Here is a 16889-nt window from a genome sequence, read left to right on the forward strand (position 1 = left end):
CGCGGGGACGAACCATTGCGGAGGGGACGCGCGGGCTGTACCATTGCGGGGCCGCGGGAGGACCGGGCCGCACCGCTCGGTCCCCACGGGCAGCGCCGGTCCCGCTCCGGCCGCTTCCGTTTGCTCCATGGAAACAGGGTTGGCGGGGGTGGCCGGCATCCCTCCGCCGGTGTCTGCAGGCTTTGTGGAGGGAAAGCGGGGCGCAAGGGCCGCCTCGCTGCGAGGCCAGCGCGGGGCTGCGCTCGCGGGATGCTCCGTTCCGCTCCCCTCGGGGCTGGGAGCATCCTCGCGCAGCCCCGTGCGGTCCGTGAGGACACGGATCAGTGCTCAATGCCTCTCGCAGACCGCTGCGGTTTTTTCCCCCTCTAACTACTCTCGGCTGTGCCCGACCCAAATGTTCCCGTGGCGCTGGGTGAGCGCACGCACGTAGAGGAGGAAGGGCTGGTTTCACGCTGTTCCATCGGCCGTGGGGCTCTGCCCGGGCTGTCCTCGGCTGTCCGCCGGCAAGGCGAGCGCAGCCCAGGCTCTGCTTGCAGGCGGACGTGACCCAGACCTAACGTGCGTGTCCTCGCAGACACTCGGGGCATTGTCAGGAATCGGACGGGTACCGGGGAGAAAACAAGGTCCTTTTCCAGAGGACACAGAGCGGGACAAAGCGTGCGCCAGCCTTGCTGCTGCCTGCCTGCTCGAGGCCTGAAAAGGGGCGAAGCGGGAGGGACCGGGGTGAAACCCCTGGTGATGCCCCAGCCGGTGACACGCACTGCCTGGTGTTGGAAACGGCAAGATCTGCGCTGCAGAGAGGCAAATTCTGATTTGCACTTTAGTTCATGCGGGGCTTGCCGGCCTCCAGGCATAAGATTGAGGGCATGTTCCCCCATTGGGATTCCTCCCCGAGTCCATGGGTGCAGCGCAGGGGCCCTGGCACCGCACCGGGCGGGTACGGAGAGCAGCCCGCTCTCCCGCCATCCGCGAATGCACTTCCCTGTCACTGCACACATCGTGGCTCTGGCACCGCCGCGGGGACTAGAAGCCAGCTGGGAACAAAGGGAAGAGCTGCAGGGCTGGGATAAGCGAGAGCTCTCCCCGGGACAACACCGGCCGTGTCAGCAGGACATTTCATCCCAGAGATTAAGGGCTGAGCCACGAACTTGTTTGGAGCTGGAGGGGGAGCGGGGGCTGAGGGCAAAGCCAGCAGCGCTGTAGCGAAGCGCCTAGGCCCAGGGCCTTGCCAGGGCAGTAGTGACCGTCCTGTGAGCCGGGCGGTTCCTTTAACGACTCGGACGATGGCACCCCCGGAGCGAGGGCCCGGTGCGCCCCTCGCCCGCCGCAGCAGCGCATCCATCCTCTGCCCGCTGCCTGCGCTCAGCTGTTCGGCGCCGGCCCTGCTCCATGCCGGATGCTTTAACACAGCGCTCAGGGAGATCCGAGCAACATCCAGAGCTTGGCAGCCAGCTGTGCAAGGACCGCTTCAAAACACAGTCCCTGTGTGCTTACACTCAGGAAAAGGATTGAAGGATTTTTTTTTTAAGTAAAACCCGGAATGTATAGTACTGCCTGGAAGAAGAGGGACTTGGTGGAGCACAGGAGCCAACAGCACGTGTGTCCTGTACCCTGGCAGAAGCAGCAGTGCTGGTAGGGAGGTGTCAGGGCAGTACCCAGCCATGTTACTTCCCACAAAAATACCGATTTTATAAAAAAGAGTATTTTCCATGGCTCTGCCTTCTTTTGTGTTGGCTCACGCCCGGAGGGTGGAGGGGTCGGTGTGCTCCGCAGACAATTTCTCTCCAATCCAGGCACCAGCCCTGTGCTGGGGAAGATGTAATATACGTGACTTTTCCCCTACGGCTGCTGGGTGAAAACAAAAAAACCCCACATAGCATGCACATAAAATGACAACAGAGACAGCCTGTCATTGTGCGGGCTGTCACGCAGAAGAGGGGCTGTTCCCCCATCCCCCCTCCACACCGGCAGTGGGAGAGCAGAGCCACGGATGAGTGTTAAAGCACTCCAGCAGAGCATGTAAGGAAATCCTTTCGATGTGGAATTGCCACCAGCTATCAGGGAGCCCACGCTGAGTTTTGCTTCCAAATCTTGCTCCAGATTGCAAAACACCCGTCAGAGCCGGGACAGCTGATGCCGAGGGAGTTTCCAGAAGGGATGCAGAGCTCGTGCCTTTTGCCGGACAGCATGCATTATCAGTTCACCAGGGATGAGCCGTGTGGCTGTTGTTTGTCAGCGGCCACATCCGTACCCGAAGTGTTTTTGCTTGCCCAACAGCAGTCTGAATGAACCGGGAGGGGTCACAACAAACGTGCCCGCTGCCCCAGACGCGCTCTGGTTTCCGATCTGTTCGAGGAGGGCGTGTGTGTGATTTCGGGCGGATGGGAGCCAGCCTGCAGACTCGACGCCTGGTATCTGAGTCTCCAAACAAGACTTTTCCCACTACAGGACAGCGCTGCGCCCATCCATATAGCTCTGTCTTTGGTCCTTGGCAAATCCTCCTTGAGGTGCACTAAAATTTTCAGCATTCCAGCTGTTTGCTTGACTGCAGCTTGTCTTGTAGGGTGATGAGGGGGAGCGAGCTCACCCCATGAGAAGTTGAGCGCTGTTCTACTGAGGGTGTACAGAAAACCTCCAACTGCACGTCCCTTTTTGGGGGGAAGTTGCTGGAAGAAGACTCCCGGGGCCGAGGGACCACCTCCACCCCCTGCCACTGCGAGGGGCACTCGGGTTCGCCGCACGCCCAACCCAGCGGAGAACAACGGAGGGGGGAAAACATACAAAAAATTAATGTGACACGGTGACATTTGATGCAGCGACAGGAGAGGCGGCAGTGGCGGGGGCGGCCGGGGACACCCCGACTCTCCCCCCGCCCCCTGGCCCCGTCCCTCCCGCACCGCCTACGTGCGCCCCGACACTGCCCTGATGGCACGGCCCCGGCGGGCCGTACCATGGGCCGGGCTCCGGCGGGGGCGGAAAGGGGACGGAGGGGAAAGGGGGAGACGAGTGCCGGGGCCACGGGGGTCCAGTGGGCAAGGGGCTCCTCGCGGGCGGCGGCGGTAGGGCAGGGGGGCGCCGCCGGTGGCCGCCGGCCCGAGCGGGGCGGCGAGGGCGGGGAGGGCGGGGGTCGGCGGGGCGGGGTGAGCGGGAGGCGGGCGGCGGCTCAACAGGTACAAATGGTTCCTCCCCGCAGCAGCAGCGACGTGCAGAAGCGAACGCGCCGCGCCCGCCGCTGTCACCGCCGGGGGGCGGGGGCCGCCTGCCCGCCCGGCCCCGCCCCGCCGCGGCCGTCGGCGGGCGGTGGCGGAGCCGCCATTGGCTGGAGCGGCGCGGGGGCGGGGCCGGCGGGCGGGCGCGCGGCGTCGCTATTGGCGGGAGCGGCGCGGGGGGGCGGAGCGAGGGGCCGCGGCGCGCGGCGTGGGCCGGGCCGGGGCAGAGCGAGAAGTTGGCGGCGGCGGCGGCGGCGGCGGCGGGAGGGATCCCCCGTTCCGGAGCTGCGGGGCGCCGCCGGCCCCGGGGCCGCACGAGCCAGCCTGTCCCGGGGGTGGGAGTGTGGAGCTGCAGCTCCACGCGCCGCGGAGCCCGGGCACGGCGCGGCTCCCCCCTCCCGCGCCCCATCCTTCGCGCTGCCCGGTGTCGCCTATGCTGCAGGCGGGCCCCGCCGCCCCCCCGTCACCCTCCAGGAGCAGGTGAGCCACTGACTAACGCACATTGTGCTCTCGGCGACTCCACTGTGCGTGTGACAGCGGCTAACCTGCTCCTCGGACATCACTGTGCGGCCGCCTCGCCTCCCCGGACCCGCGCCTCGAAGCCTCGACGCCCTCCTGCGCTCTCGGCCAGCCAGGTGAGGGACTCCGGCGTGCCAGGGAGTCGGCTCCCCCATCGGTCACTGTCCTGCCTCCAGCGGTTGCCCATCCTCGGCCCTGCGGCCCCCCGATGATCGGCCAGGATCGGCCGCACTCGCTCCGGGGAGCGCGGAAGGATTGAGCACTCCTGCAGCGGGGCTCGGTGTGTCCGCGGGAGATGGAGGGAACGGGCCGCCTCGGCATGTGGGTGCGAGTAGTTGGTGGTAAAGTTGTTCAGGAGGGATGGCGTGCCTCTCTCTGTTCTCTTACTCTTCTCCAAAGTAAATAAATGCTAGCGGACTCCGTACCAAGTCAGAGACGCATCGTCCCGGCCGGTGACGTCTTGAGAGCCGGTCAGTGACTAACTGAACTGCTATTGCCAAGGGTGTGTTAATAGAAGAAACTCTGCCTAGTATTGCCCCGGATGAGTCACATTTAAACAGAGACTCTCTAGTCTGTTAAAGGAAAAGCAGAAACGAGCTTCACTTTCCTTTTTTGTTGCTGTTTTTTTTCCATCCCACCCCTCACCTTTGCTCGCTGTTTTCTTCATCTTGTGCCAGGGCTCTGTTGGCGGCCCGGCCCTGGCTGGGCGTTTGCAGAGCTGCCTTGCCCAGTGTGCTGTGATGTCACGCAGGGGACTCTGACTTCATGGCCCCGAGGAACAGGAAGGCAAGCCAGGCAGGGACTTTTCCAGCCACCCACGGTGGCTGTCACTAAAAACTGAGGAAGTGACGAAGCAGATGGCTTCTCCTACAAAGTTATCTCTTGTGATTTTTTGGCTGCTGAAGAAGCTGGGTAGTTGAAAAGTGTATTTTCTGAAGAGCAGCACAGCTTCATTGTCAGCTGAAGTTCCTAATAACCAGCTAGGATTCATTGCAGCTGCTGAGGTTCCCTGGAAGGGCTCAGATATTCCCCCGACTCCTGGGGCTGCTCTCATGTAGCCCTGGGCTGTTGTAAAGGCTTGATCTGAAGGAATTGGCAGTGCTCTCGTCAATAAGTAGTTAATTGCACGGAAGGCAGAGCAAGGTCCTCTGTTGGTAAAGTGTCTCTCTGAGAAGTTTTGCCTGTCCCTATCTCTCCTTCGTGCTCTTATCATTTCTGCCTCTGGGTCCTAGAGGAACATCTGCTCTTCACAAGGAAACTCAGCTGCGTCTGTACTCTGTGTTTCCGTAGTGCTCAAACAGCCTGGGAAGATGGGAAAACCAACCAAATTTGCCCAAGATGCTTTCATGTTTGTTCAGAAGCCAAATGGGCCTTTTTATTTTTTTCTTTTTAATGGGGGGACAGGACTGGGGGGACAGACAAGTTTGCAGCTGTCTCAGGCCCAGATTGCTTTTTTCTTTCCTAGCTGCACCTACAGCATCATCCCACTGCTGGTCCCAAGCAGGCAGGGGCACAGTGTAGCCACACAGAGAAAGGGACAGAGGGAAACCTGGTGCAAAATCCATCCGTGTACAAGTGTGGCTGAGAGCTGAAACTGAGGGCCACAGTCCCTCTGCCACCCCATTTTATAGGTGACCATGCATGTAACAAACCTGTGTCTGAAAATAAAGGTGCTTTGTTTCTCTTTGAATGAACAGCCCTGCATTTGGGACTGTGCTGGCTGATGAGCTAACCCCGGGAGATGCCGCTGGCAGGAGCAGCTCTGCAGGTCACCTGGCAAGGCCTGTCCCAGTTCCCATGAGCAGCACTATGGTATGAATGCTTCCGACTTCCTGCCACCAATGGAACCATCCTGTTCAGCTCCAGTAAGCAAAAGGAAGGGGTTGAAGTGAAGTTTGTTTGGTTTTGCCTTTTTTGTGTGTGTCTCCAGTAAGCGGGGGGAGCATCCAGCTCAATTCCTGTTTTTAACATTCTTCTGGCATGATTCAAAACTAACCTGCTGTGCTGTCACCTGAAGTCTTCAATAAATGTGCAAAACCAGTGTTTGAGTGCTGATTACTGTAATCCAGGGCATCAGACCAGGTGAAGAGGAAAGCTGTGCCTTCTCAGTGATGTCTCTGATTGCACTGCATGCCTGGTTCCTCCCAGATCTTATTTTGCCTCTGTGGCCAGTGAAGGTGGCTTGAAAAGGAGAGCAGAAGGGTGTGACATCATTGTCCCCCAGGCAGAAAGACCAGCATCAGCCCTTCTGTCCTGGCCTAGCTGCAGGGTGCTCCTGAGCAGTGAGAAAATACAGTAGGGCTGTGATGCCCCTTGATTTCATGTTTTTCAGTAGCTAATAAACAGATTTGTAAGATGGTACTTAGCTTGGTTAGAAGAGTAGTTGTGTGCTTTCACTCTGAACTGTGAGATTTTTGGTGAGAGGCAGGGAAGTGCCTTACAGGAGGGGAAGATGCTGAATTTCAGGCCTGTTGAGTTGAAGGGACTCTTTGTGCTCTTCAAAGATTTTGTTCTTGTTTCAGCTCTTCATGGAGGGAAGGGAACAGGCCTTACCCTTCAAGCACCACACGAAGAAGCGCCTGTTGTGTTCTGTCCATAACACGTCTCAGTGTCAGGTGAGCCTCACCGCAGGAGCAAGCTGCTCTATGAGGAATAGAAGGAGTACATGAATTGTTTAAGAGGAAGTCAGTTAGTTAAATGCAAGCAGGGACTTATATAATACATCCTAAAAAAAAAAAAAAAGAAAGATTTCTGCTGGCAGGAGGTTCCATTGGGAGAGAAACTTGCTCATCCATAAACAAGAAAATTTCCCAGCCTCCTCTAGTGCTTTATGGTGTTGTTTTTTTTTTCAGGGCAAGGTAGAATGCAGTCAGTCTGCACTCTGAGATGGAGAAAGAAAAATCATCATAGGAGAGCAGACAATGCTCCCTGCATGGACACACACGCTGGTTCAAACAGCTCTTCTTCATCTGCAGTGTGCTATGCTGGGAGAAGCTGTGCAGCCAGGAGCAAGCAGCAGAGCATCTGTACACCACTTGGGGAGCAAAACCATCAGGCATTTTCTCCTCCAGACATTCACACCTTTTCTTATGTAACTGGTGCTGAAGTGTGTGCTTTAAAAGCTGCTTGCCAAGTCCAGGGGCTGGGAGGCAGCACAAATGCTTCTAGCACTCTAGATGAAATTGAGGGAGGGAAAAAAAAAACCCAAACCCAAACACCCAGGAACTTGTACCAATACGTAACTGCACTTGGGGATGGTTCAAGTGTCTGCAGCAGTGTTGCCCTGAAGAAACTGCACTGGCCTGGGGCAGTGCTGGCACCCAGACCACCATCTGATGAGGATGGTGAGGAGCTGACTGTCCAGGATAGAGGGGTGAGGAGCTGGGGGCCATTTTTCTTACACAATATTAAAAAAAACAAACCTAAAAAAATATCAGGGAGTGCAGCCAGGAAAAGGGCGCCAGGGAGGCTGGAGGTGGCTGAAATACTCTTCTGAATGGTGCCTTGTGCTGGCAGAACCTGCAGATTTATTAAAAAAAAAAAAGCCAACAAAAATGCGGGACTGCTCACCAGTGAAAAATAGGTAAATCCTTCACTTTGTGATTTTCGGGTGGCACTGGAGCTAGCCAGGAGCAGCATCTGAGGAGAGAGAAGCTCTGAAGCCCATTCCTGCCCACTCCAGGGAAGGAAGAAGCTGCCCATGGCGCCTGAGGGACACGGGGACACGGGTCCCTGCGCAGCCAGGCACAGCATCCTCGAGCCACCCTGCACGCTTGGATCCCTGCCTTGCCTGCGAGCCAGTTGTTCCCTCTCCAGTACGCGCCGTACGCTGGGCTGCTGGTTTGTTTTTGAAGGGAAAAAACAATAATTTATTTGCTTTGTTTTAATCTCATAACAATGGGTAATGGTAATTTCTTCCTACCACTCTGTAGTGGCCTAGAAAAGGACAGCATCATCTCCACTGTAGCAAGAAGGCTTGTCCCAGGGCATAAAATTTTAATTAGGAACAATCACGCAGCCTTGAAATGGGAATCGTGAGCAGCAAAAAAGTCAAACCATCAATAAAATATTCAATAGCAGAAATGTATTATTGACACAGGCTTTAGAGCAGCTAAAAGCGGGAGGGCGGGGGAGCGGGTATCGAGCCTCGCTGCGTTAAATAACAGGCGGGGACCCGCGCAGGCCCCCCGCGCCCCAGGAATATAGGTCACCCTGGGCTGGGAGCTCCCGAGGTAACACAGTAGTTTATTACCACCCACCTCTGCCCCACGTGCACCACGGCAGGGACAGAGGTGTTAATCAAAGTAATTTATTACCTTGTAAAACACTGCTAGCCTAGGCAGCAGCTGGGCGATGGTGGGTGGGACACAAAATGAAGAAAATCTGCAAAGAGCCACAGTCTTGAGAGTTAGCCCCTGGTCACGGCCCTCTTGCTAGCCCCATGCCAGGTTATCAGTGGGGGACACAATTGATTTACTCTGTCTCCCACCCATGCAACAGTTCCAAATCCTGCATGCCAGCCAAAGGGCATCAGCTGAAGGGCCAAATCTGCTGTGATATGTATTTTAAATCCTTATTTTCCACACCCTCCCACACCTCCCTCTAGGAAAGACTGGTGCTGGTTTGGCCTGTTATGATTATGACTGAATTATGACTGAACCTACAAAACTGATAAATAATATATAATCGTAACAGAGGGGAAAAAAATCCCGCAGACATTCAAATTAATTTTCTGCCCCCATTTGGAAGTACCATAGGTGATGACCCTTTTCTCTTCATTCCTGTTTATTTTGCAAAAGGCAAGGCTACAAATGTAACCCAAAAAATGGAAGATTCAGTTTTAAACCTGCAGAGGTCAGTTTTTTGGGATACATAAAGGATGTCCTATGACACACTGAAATCTGGCCATGTCCAAGGCAAGTGGGTTTTCTAAACCTGCTTTTCCCTCCCCTCCCCAAGCAGCACTGAAATGCTCTTTTTACAATGTCCATCACCCCCTTCTTAGCAAGGCAGAATCTTTAAAAGCAAGAGTCCAAAAAAAAAAAAAGCATATGCAGCCCAAAAAGCAACAAGCAGGGGAGAAACCAAATGCAGCCGCATGGAATGAACACATTTTTAACTAATTTTCCTTGAGATACATGATTTAAGGAGGAGGGTGAGGAGGAGCTTGAGGAGCAACCCACCCAAAAAGCCCCAAAAGCCCCAATTCAAAAAAGGCAGCTTTGAAATTGCATCTCCCCACTGTGGCAGCTCTCTGGTCATAACCTAAGACACAGCAGTATCAGTGGATCTCCCCAAAATGCAAACTTTAATCCTGTAATGTTACTCAATCAGCCTGCTGGACTGTGGTGACACCTTGAAAATCAGCTTTGAGAGGGGAAGATGCCCCCAGGGACCAGAGCCTAGCAGAAGCTCAGGGGAGATGGTGATGGACAGCAAGAGCTGACATTCCTGGCTGCTGTTATCCAGGTGCAAACAAAGGGGCTTGGAGGCAAATGGGAAATTTCCCCTTACCTGCTCCTGTCTGCAGCTGAGCACCACCCCCTTTGCCTCCTGTCCTAAAATGCTCCGAGCTGCTGCTGCTGTGCATTATTAAAATGTTGCCATGTTTCATCCCAGAGATGGCCGCAGCTCACCGGAGACAAGCTGCATCCCCTGGCTGTAAAGCACTTCACAATTTAAAAAAAAAAGGGAAAAAAAAGAAGAAGAAAAGAGCACTGTGTGCATAAGAGTCAGTCAGTTATAAAATACTCACAGCTTTAATTCGGCAAATAGAAAGAGATGGCTCAGAAATGGAAGAGGCAGCTGCGGGGTGCGCAAACCACTCGGACGCGTGCGGCAGGGATGGCTCACCCTGGCCACAAGAGCACACTCACACTCGCTTTGCTCAAATCCTTTCCCAAAGATTTATTGAAAATTGGATCTGCGGCGCACGGGATTTACATTCGCACGGGGAAGCGGGGTTTCACCGGGAACACTGCGCCCAAGTCACATTTCCGCATACGACACACTGAAAACAGGCTCAGGGATCTCCCAGACAAACTCACCCCCTCCCCAAACCGCTTTGGTTTTGCAATTAAAATACAAGGTGCCCCGCCACGACAGATGAACAGAATGGTAACTACTGGCCATCGAGTTAAAAAAAAAATTATCAGGGAAATGTCACCAACAGTATTTTGGTCCTGCTCCCCACTCACACCACCACCGGGGAAGGGCTCATTCTGCAATTTTTTACTTTAAAAAGAAGTTGAAAGATTAAATGAATTTAAGAAAAACAACTCCTGCTGTGTGCTTCCTTGAAGCGTGGTCTGCGGCACCATAGAAAGTGGTTTCTCCTACAGGTTTCTTATAATATACATAAAAAAAAGATGGGCCAGAAATTTGTCTTAAAACTGTTTCTGGGCCTCCCTTGCCGCCAGTGAAGAGGCTGTTTGTCATGGCCCCACTTGCAGTGATGAGTTGCTTTGAAATCTGTTAACTTGCTCCATCCAGGTGAGCCTCCTCGTGGGTCTCCACTGCACCTTTGCTCTCCTAGTCAAAGCAACAATGACTTTTCCAAATGCACGATGGATCTTTTGACGAGGAGATGCAGAATGGGTGCACTGCTGTTTTCTGTTCAATATAGAAACTGCTTAAAAAAATAGAAGGGAGTCGCTTTCATCCTCAGAGGAAGAGGGTTGCTTTGTGAGATCAGTCTCTAGTTTTACTTTACAGTCTGTAAAAATATTCTGTCTGGCCATCCACATCCATTCACAATATAAAGCAGTAAAAAAAATATAAAATATATATATATATATTTAATATGGTTTATTTATACAGTTACACTTTGAAGACAATTGATCCTCCACTGCCTGGGACCTTTCTACCTCCAGATGCTCTGCCTGGTTGATACAACTGCAAGACAAGAGAAAAAAACCACCTGAGCAATCCCACCATGGTGGGTGAGCACTTGCAAAAAGGAGAGTGGAAAACAGGATGTATGTGAGCACAAGGGGAGATGGGAATGCAGTTGCTGCAGTGTCCTGAAGGATGGGGGTGGATGTATTGGGCTGTGCAGAGGATGGCAATAGGGTTTTGTGGGGGCAAAGCTGGCATGGGTGGGAGTAGGATGCCAGGGTGGAGGTAGCATCACCACAGCAGGTAGGTGTCTCTTCCACAGCTCTTTTTTGCTGCACCCAAAAAACAGGTGCAAGGTGACAAAAGAGTTACAAGAGGTAGAAAAGGTTTTGGGATGAACTGGTCACTAAGATGGAATAAAAGTAGCTCCTGTACAAGACAGGAGACAAGTCCTCCTCATCCTAACTGAGCAAGGCCTTAACCCTGGGGGATACAGAGTGGCAGGAAAGGAGATGAGAACCATCCTCCACAGCTCCTGGCAGGGCAGAGAGCCAGGCTGCCAGTGTGTGAGCCCCTGGCAGCACAGCAGAGACTGCCAGAGTGTGAGCTTTGCGCTTCCTAATGGCATCTATAAATAGCTCTGGCCTCCCACCACCAGCACACGCTTGCTCTCTGCAGCCCATTTTGGGCAGCAAAAGCCTCTCCCCTCTTCCTACCCATCCTCTGCAGAGCAGCTCACGCTCCCAGGGCCCCAGTGGGACATACGCACCCTCGGGGTTCAGGCTGGACACCAGGGGCTCCGGCAGGGTCCTGGGATGGCCAAGGAGCTGCTTGGTGCTGACCTGGGGAGGCAAGTCTGTACCAGCGGTGGGAGAAAAACCTACAGGATGGGGAAAAACATCCAGCTCAGGCAGGGCTCAAGCCTCCCAGCCTCGTGGGCACAGCCACTGCAGTGCCACAGGGCAGTCATGTCACCCGCTCTGGGTGCTCCAAAGGAGAAATGACCAGGTTCCTTTCCATAAGAACCCCCCTGCCACCTCCTTTCATGTCTGTGAGGATGCAGACAAGGCCCTGGGCACCACCCTTCCCTCGCCAAACACAGAAAGGTCATTTGCGGCCAGAGGATGTCCCCACCAGCCCACAGCCCCCGGGGACTGACGCTGGCCTTCAGCCACCTGCCTTCTGCTGCAGCCGCTGTGGTGACATGAACAAGGCTGTGAAGGAAAGCTCCCTGCAGCCCCTTCGGCCCCAGAAGCAGCAATGCAGGATCTGATTCCCGTGCACGTCTACTAGTAGCCCCCAGGCTTCAATGGGGAGGAGGAAGGAGCCTCAGGGGTGAAAAATCTCTGAAACCCCGTGGAGTGGTGAGTGACTGCCATGTCAGCACACAAACCCCCACCTGCCTAATCTCAGTGCCCAGGGCAGAACTGGTCAGCTTTGGGGCTGACTCCTCGGAGAGGGAGGCAGGGAGCGGGCAGGGTCCCACGGAGCAGCCCCCGCGGCCGAGCCAGCGGCAGCGTGCTGACCTCCGTTTCTCCGGTAGGCTGGCAGCTCGCACGGGCTCGGCTCCGGCTGGGCGTCCTCCTCGGACCGGGCCTGCAGGACGGTCACCGTGGCCCCCGTCTGCTGAATAAACTGCTGCAAATTGCACTGCCTCAGCTCCTTATTTAACTCCTCCAGCTCTTGGGTCTGGGCCTGCAAAACACACACCGAGGGGGGGACAGGGTGAGCCGCACGTTCCCCCCATGCCCCAAGCCGGCCGGCAATCATCCGCTGGGGCTGCTCCCCCCGGCTGGGGCTCACCCTGCCGATGCCAGCACGGGGAACCTCAGGGGTACTGCAGCTCAGCCGCCCCTCTCTGAGGGCTGCAGGAAGGGAGGTGCCCAGGCAACGGGGACGAGGATGACGCTGGTTTGGGAACAGCCCTGCTCTGCTGCATCTCCACAAGAGGGTGCGAGCAGCCATCAAACGGCAGCCGCTGTGCTGGGAGATGCCAAATGCAAATGAGATGCTCAAGGAAGGATGCTGAAAGCAGGGACAGCCTGGGAAAAGCCTGGATAAAAGCTTCCCCGTTTTGCTCCAAAGGGACATGGTGGGAAGAAGGCGGGAGTCATGCAGCCCCTTGACCCCTGATGCTGGGAGGCTGCAACAGGAGAGCTGGGGGGGCATCACAGCTCATTCCCAGAGCTGCCATCTCCACACTGCACAGCCCCCCACCACGAGCCTAAGCCCTGCACGGTTGAGAGACTGTGCACAGGCAGCACGGGGACCTGTGCTATGCCCCTTGTGACTCCTTCATCCAAGATGACATTGACCCTTGTGCCAATGCCATCAACCCCACACGTGGACCACTTGCTCCAGTACCATTGTCTGTGCTGGAGTGAGGTGATGCTGAGCTCCTGGGGCACCAGTCAGAAGGAGCATTAGCCCAGACTGTAGCTTGCACAGAGAGCAATGGGTGTGGGACCCCGTGCCAGTGGGGCAAGAGTGGTGGTGTCCCTCTGTCAGTGATCACTGCTGCAGAGAGCTGTGCACCCAGTCCCAAGTTCACTGGGCAGGTGGAGTAACCAACCCCACTCAACCCATAGGTCTAATGTGTCTGGAAAGCTGGTCCCACCCCCTTCTGAAGGTCTTACCATCCCATGGGGTGGCTCAACCCAGTCCTACCTACCTGCAGGTTCTTTTCAGCTTCCTCCAGGGCCTTCTCCACACTGGCCAAGTTGCTTTCCAGCTGGGTGCCTTGCTTGACCTTGGCCTCCAAGTCCCTTTTCATTTTGGTGGCCATGTCCTCCAGCTCTATGGGGCTGGGCATAGAGATCTCCTTCCCCCTCTTGGCCCTCTCAGCCATCTCCCATTGGATCTCCTCCTGCAGGGCTTCAGTCCGGACACTCAGCTCATAGATCCTCTGGGTGTACTCCTCCAGGCTGGCCCGCAGGCTCCTCACTCGCTCCTGTCGCTCCCGCTCGCACTCCTTTTCCAGCCGGAGCTCACTCTGCCAGAACTCCTCCTCACCCAGCTCCGTCTCATTCCTCCGCACCACTTGCTCCAGATAGAGGATCTCATTCTCCTGCCCAGCAAGCCGGCTGCGCTCCCAGAGCCGTAGGTCCATTTCTAGGGTGTCCCTATGGGCCTCCAAGGAATGCAGCTGCTCCTGCTGCTGCAGCACTCTCCTAAAAAGCTCCTCCTTGGAGGGCTGGACAACACCACCAGCCTCCAAGTCTAGCCCATCCCGTGTTTGGTGCCTCCATCGGCTGACGGTGAACAGGTCGCTGGAGCCTGTAGGACCCAGGCTGAAGGTCATGGATTTTTTGGGCTCCCTGGAACGGGGTCCATCTATGCTGGTGAGCCTGGGCTTGATGGGCAAGCTGGCCCGGATGAACGTCCTCTCGGGAGCCTGGGGAGCACCCTCCGAGGAGGGCCGCTCGGCCATGCTGGGGCCCGTCCGCCGCAGGATGAACTGCACGTCGTTGGCATACTGCCCACACTTGGCCAGCGACTCCAGGGGACACTCCAACGGCAGCAGCTGCCGCTCCTTCTCCCGCAGCTTCTGCACCAGCACATAGCGGCCCGTCTGACCTGCCGGGAGGAGGTGAGCACATCAGATCCGGAAAGCAGAGGCCAGCAGGGGCGTGCTGAGGCTGCTGCCCCACAGGCCGTGCTGCTGGCATCCCCACCACCACCAAGCAAGACCTCCACCTGCCCAAGGACTCCTCTTCCCAGAAGAGCCCGCAGATGGGGCACCCCCCAGCAGATGGAGATGGCTCACCAATGGCCCGTGCCAGGGCGATGACCACTTCTTGGCAGGTGGTTTGCTCCGAGACTCCACACACGACCCTCTGGATCCCATCCACCCAGACCTTCAGCTCCATCCCCACAGCTGCCGGGCCTCAGGTGCTCTGGGTCATTGCAGGACAGGCTGCCTGTGGGGAGAAAAGAAACCAGGTTTCCATCCCAAGCCACTAACAAGGAATACAAGACACTTTGAAAGCAGTGATGATTAAATCATCATCCCATGGGGTGAACCCCAGACCAAGAAGTTGTTCGCTGCCACCCTGTGCACAAATTGCACTTTTGTTGATGTTATTAAACACTGATATTCATCTGCAAAGAAATTTTTTTTCCTCATGTCTGGACAGTGGGTCCAGATCTTCCTGTGGTGGGAAGTGATGAGGTTTGTGTGTCTGTGTGGTGCCCAAAAGATGATCAGGTTATTTCTGCTGTGAGCACAGACTTTTAATGGGTTTTATGGGTTTTCTGGACTTTCACTGCAATTTCTCTGGAAATTTGACAATGGCACTGAGGGATTTTCTAAACAACATTGGAAAAGACAGATGAACTACTGGTGGCCCACTTTTGCAATGATATAGAGGGAAGGTGCAGATAATGCACATTTTAATCTTTTCATATTTACATCCATCTCAATTTATCAGACAGAGATTAAGAAATTAAAATAAAGCCTCTTTCTGAACAAAAGCATGACCAAAGGTAGGGTTTGGGAGGGGTAGCCAGGCATAAACACCCATGACAAAGCCTAGGCTCTGACCAACACTGGGCTCAGCTCAACTCCCATCCAGTGGGTACTACTACCATAAAACAACATCTCTTAGCCTGGGCACACCCAACTCCTGTCTCTTCCAGCAGCTCAACAACTGCAACTGGCATAAATTAAAAAAAATTAAGCACAAGCCGTCAAGAACTCAAATATTTAAGCTTACAGAGTTTTCAAACACCATGCAAAGATGTATCTATTTTCCCTGCTATAACACTGGTTTGACACTATCAGTCTTGTCTGAAAGTCCTGGATGGAGTAACATACACTAAATTTTCAGGCCCTCCATCCAGGGGGGTCACAAACTGCTTTCCCAGCTTCACCTGGCTGGTCACAGCGCCTCCCTCTGCTCCAGCTATCCCAAGTCTGCAGCCAGGCTGTGTTTAACCTTAGGTTAAACTCCGCTTCTTCATTATTTTTTGTTGTCTACTCGAGTAATCAAAGGGAGGGCTTGAAGGGTCCTGTCTCCGGTGATGAGGAATTTTAATTGTGGTGTGAGAAAGGCAAGGAGAAACCAAGGAGGACACGGCTTGGTGAGGCCGTTCTGCGCAGGTGCCGGGTCCTGCTGGTGCCACCTCCCTGCCCACCTCCAAAACACGGGCACGGAGCAGCCGTCACAAATACCTCAGCGCTGAGCTCATGTTTGCCTTGGCTGAGCCACCGGGGAAAACTGTGGGGCTGAAGGACACCTTGGGTTCGGCCCACCTCCCTGTAAGCCCCAAACCACTAACATTTGCACGATATAAATTTGAAGCTGCGTTTTGGCACCACTCCCCAGCCCTGTGTATTCAAGGCTGCCACTGTCCCCCGGCATGGAGCAAAGTCCAGGTGCCGCAGCGGCACCACCCAAATCACCCTGAAACCACTGTTGTTCATCCCCCCAACCTCCCCTCAGAAGCACCCTAACACCACAACTGGAGAGCAACACACCCCATAGAGCACTCCCTACACCCCCCTTCCCTGGCCAGGGACCAAGCTAGTCTCAAATCCGGCTTCTTGTGCCACGACCCAGGATACGGGGGCCAGGAGCTTAAGAATAAGCAAGCAAAATAAGGCAGCTCATTGAGTCACACGGAACAGTCTCACCTTGCTGCCAAAATGCGGGGCTGCCGAGAGCTGTGGGAGCAGGATGGCTGCGGGCACACGGGTCCCGGGCACCTGTCCGGGTTCAAACCAGGCACCAAGCTCTGGCCCCGCCCTGGCTGGCCTTGCAGGCAATCATTTACCAGCAGCCCGGCCTGCGGCACAGCGCTGCCAACAGGCTGGGAGACAGGCCGCCAGCCTTGCTCCTCATGCAGGAGAAACCCCCAGAAAGCAGCCAGGGCATAATCCCCATCACATTCTCCAGCACCCCAAAATCCAATGGATTTTACTGCTTCCTTAGATCCTTGCAAGCACAGGGGGTCCTTGCTGTAACCTCTGGGGGTTTGGGAGTTGTGTCCAGCTTGCAGCCAGTTACAGGATGTTATCTGTCCCCTTGAAGAGGGCTGGGGGCTGCTCCCTTCCCTGCCTGCCCTCCCCCTGCCTTCTGGGGAGGATCAGCTCCCACTCAAAACCAGCCTCGCTCCCCTCTTTCCCCAAATTCCTGGCCTCACAAGGGAGCAGAGAGGATGAAGGTTCATCCTTATCTGAGGGGACCTGCAATGCTCCCTGATCCCCTCAGTTCCTGCCTGGGAGGGACATCACAGACTGCACTCAGCATCTCATCCCCAATACTCCACCATGACAGCATCACCTAGTTAAAAAAAAAAAAAAACCAAAACAAAAAAACCACC

General features: G+C 55.3%; 1 protein-coding gene and 1 long non-coding RNA gene across 7 annotated transcripts in view; one reads left to right on the forward strand and one right to left on the reverse strand.

Annotated features, from left to right (window-relative positions):
• Window positions 1-3473: 3473 nt before the first annotated feature.
• LOC115904212 lies at window positions 3474-6416 on the forward strand. The gene is made up of 3 exons (XR_004060770.1): window positions 3474-3844; window positions 5426-5593; window positions 6251-6416. It is a non-coding gene; the product is annotated as an uncharacterized LOC115904212 (long non-coding RNA).
• Window positions 6417-9829: 3413 nt separating this feature from the next.
• Window positions 9830-16889, reverse strand: part of RASSF7 (Ras association domain family member 7) — a 33555-nt gene continuing 26495 nt past the window's right edge. For 2 of the 6 annotated variants that reach the window (XM_030949433.1, XM_030949434.1), the window contains exons 2-6: window positions 14332-14485; window positions 13237-14136; window positions 12092-12260; window positions 11335-11445; window positions 9830-10622 (exon numbers count right to left, since the gene is read on the reverse strand). In XM_030949433.1, coding sequence (XP_030805293.1) covers window positions 10591-10622; window positions 11335-11445; window positions 12092-12260; window positions 13237-14136; window positions 14332-14412 — 1293 coding nt within the window. In that variant the 5' untranslated portion in view covers window positions 14413-14485 and the 3' untranslated portion in view covers window positions 9830-10590. Of the gene's footprint in view, window positions 10623-10825; window positions 11446-12091; window positions 12261-13236; window positions 14142-14331; window positions 14486-16889 lie in introns of those variants that run through there. The other 4 variants (XM_030949428.1, XM_030949429.1, XM_030949432.1 and 1 more) reach the window with 3 other exon arrangements.

This window comes from Camarhynchus parvulus, chromosome 5, assembly GCF_901933205.1.
Source record: "Camarhynchus parvulus chromosome 5, STF_HiC, whole genome shotgun sequence".
NCBI lineage: Eukaryota > Metazoa > Chordata > Aves > Passeriformes > Thraupidae > Camarhynchus > Camarhynchus parvulus.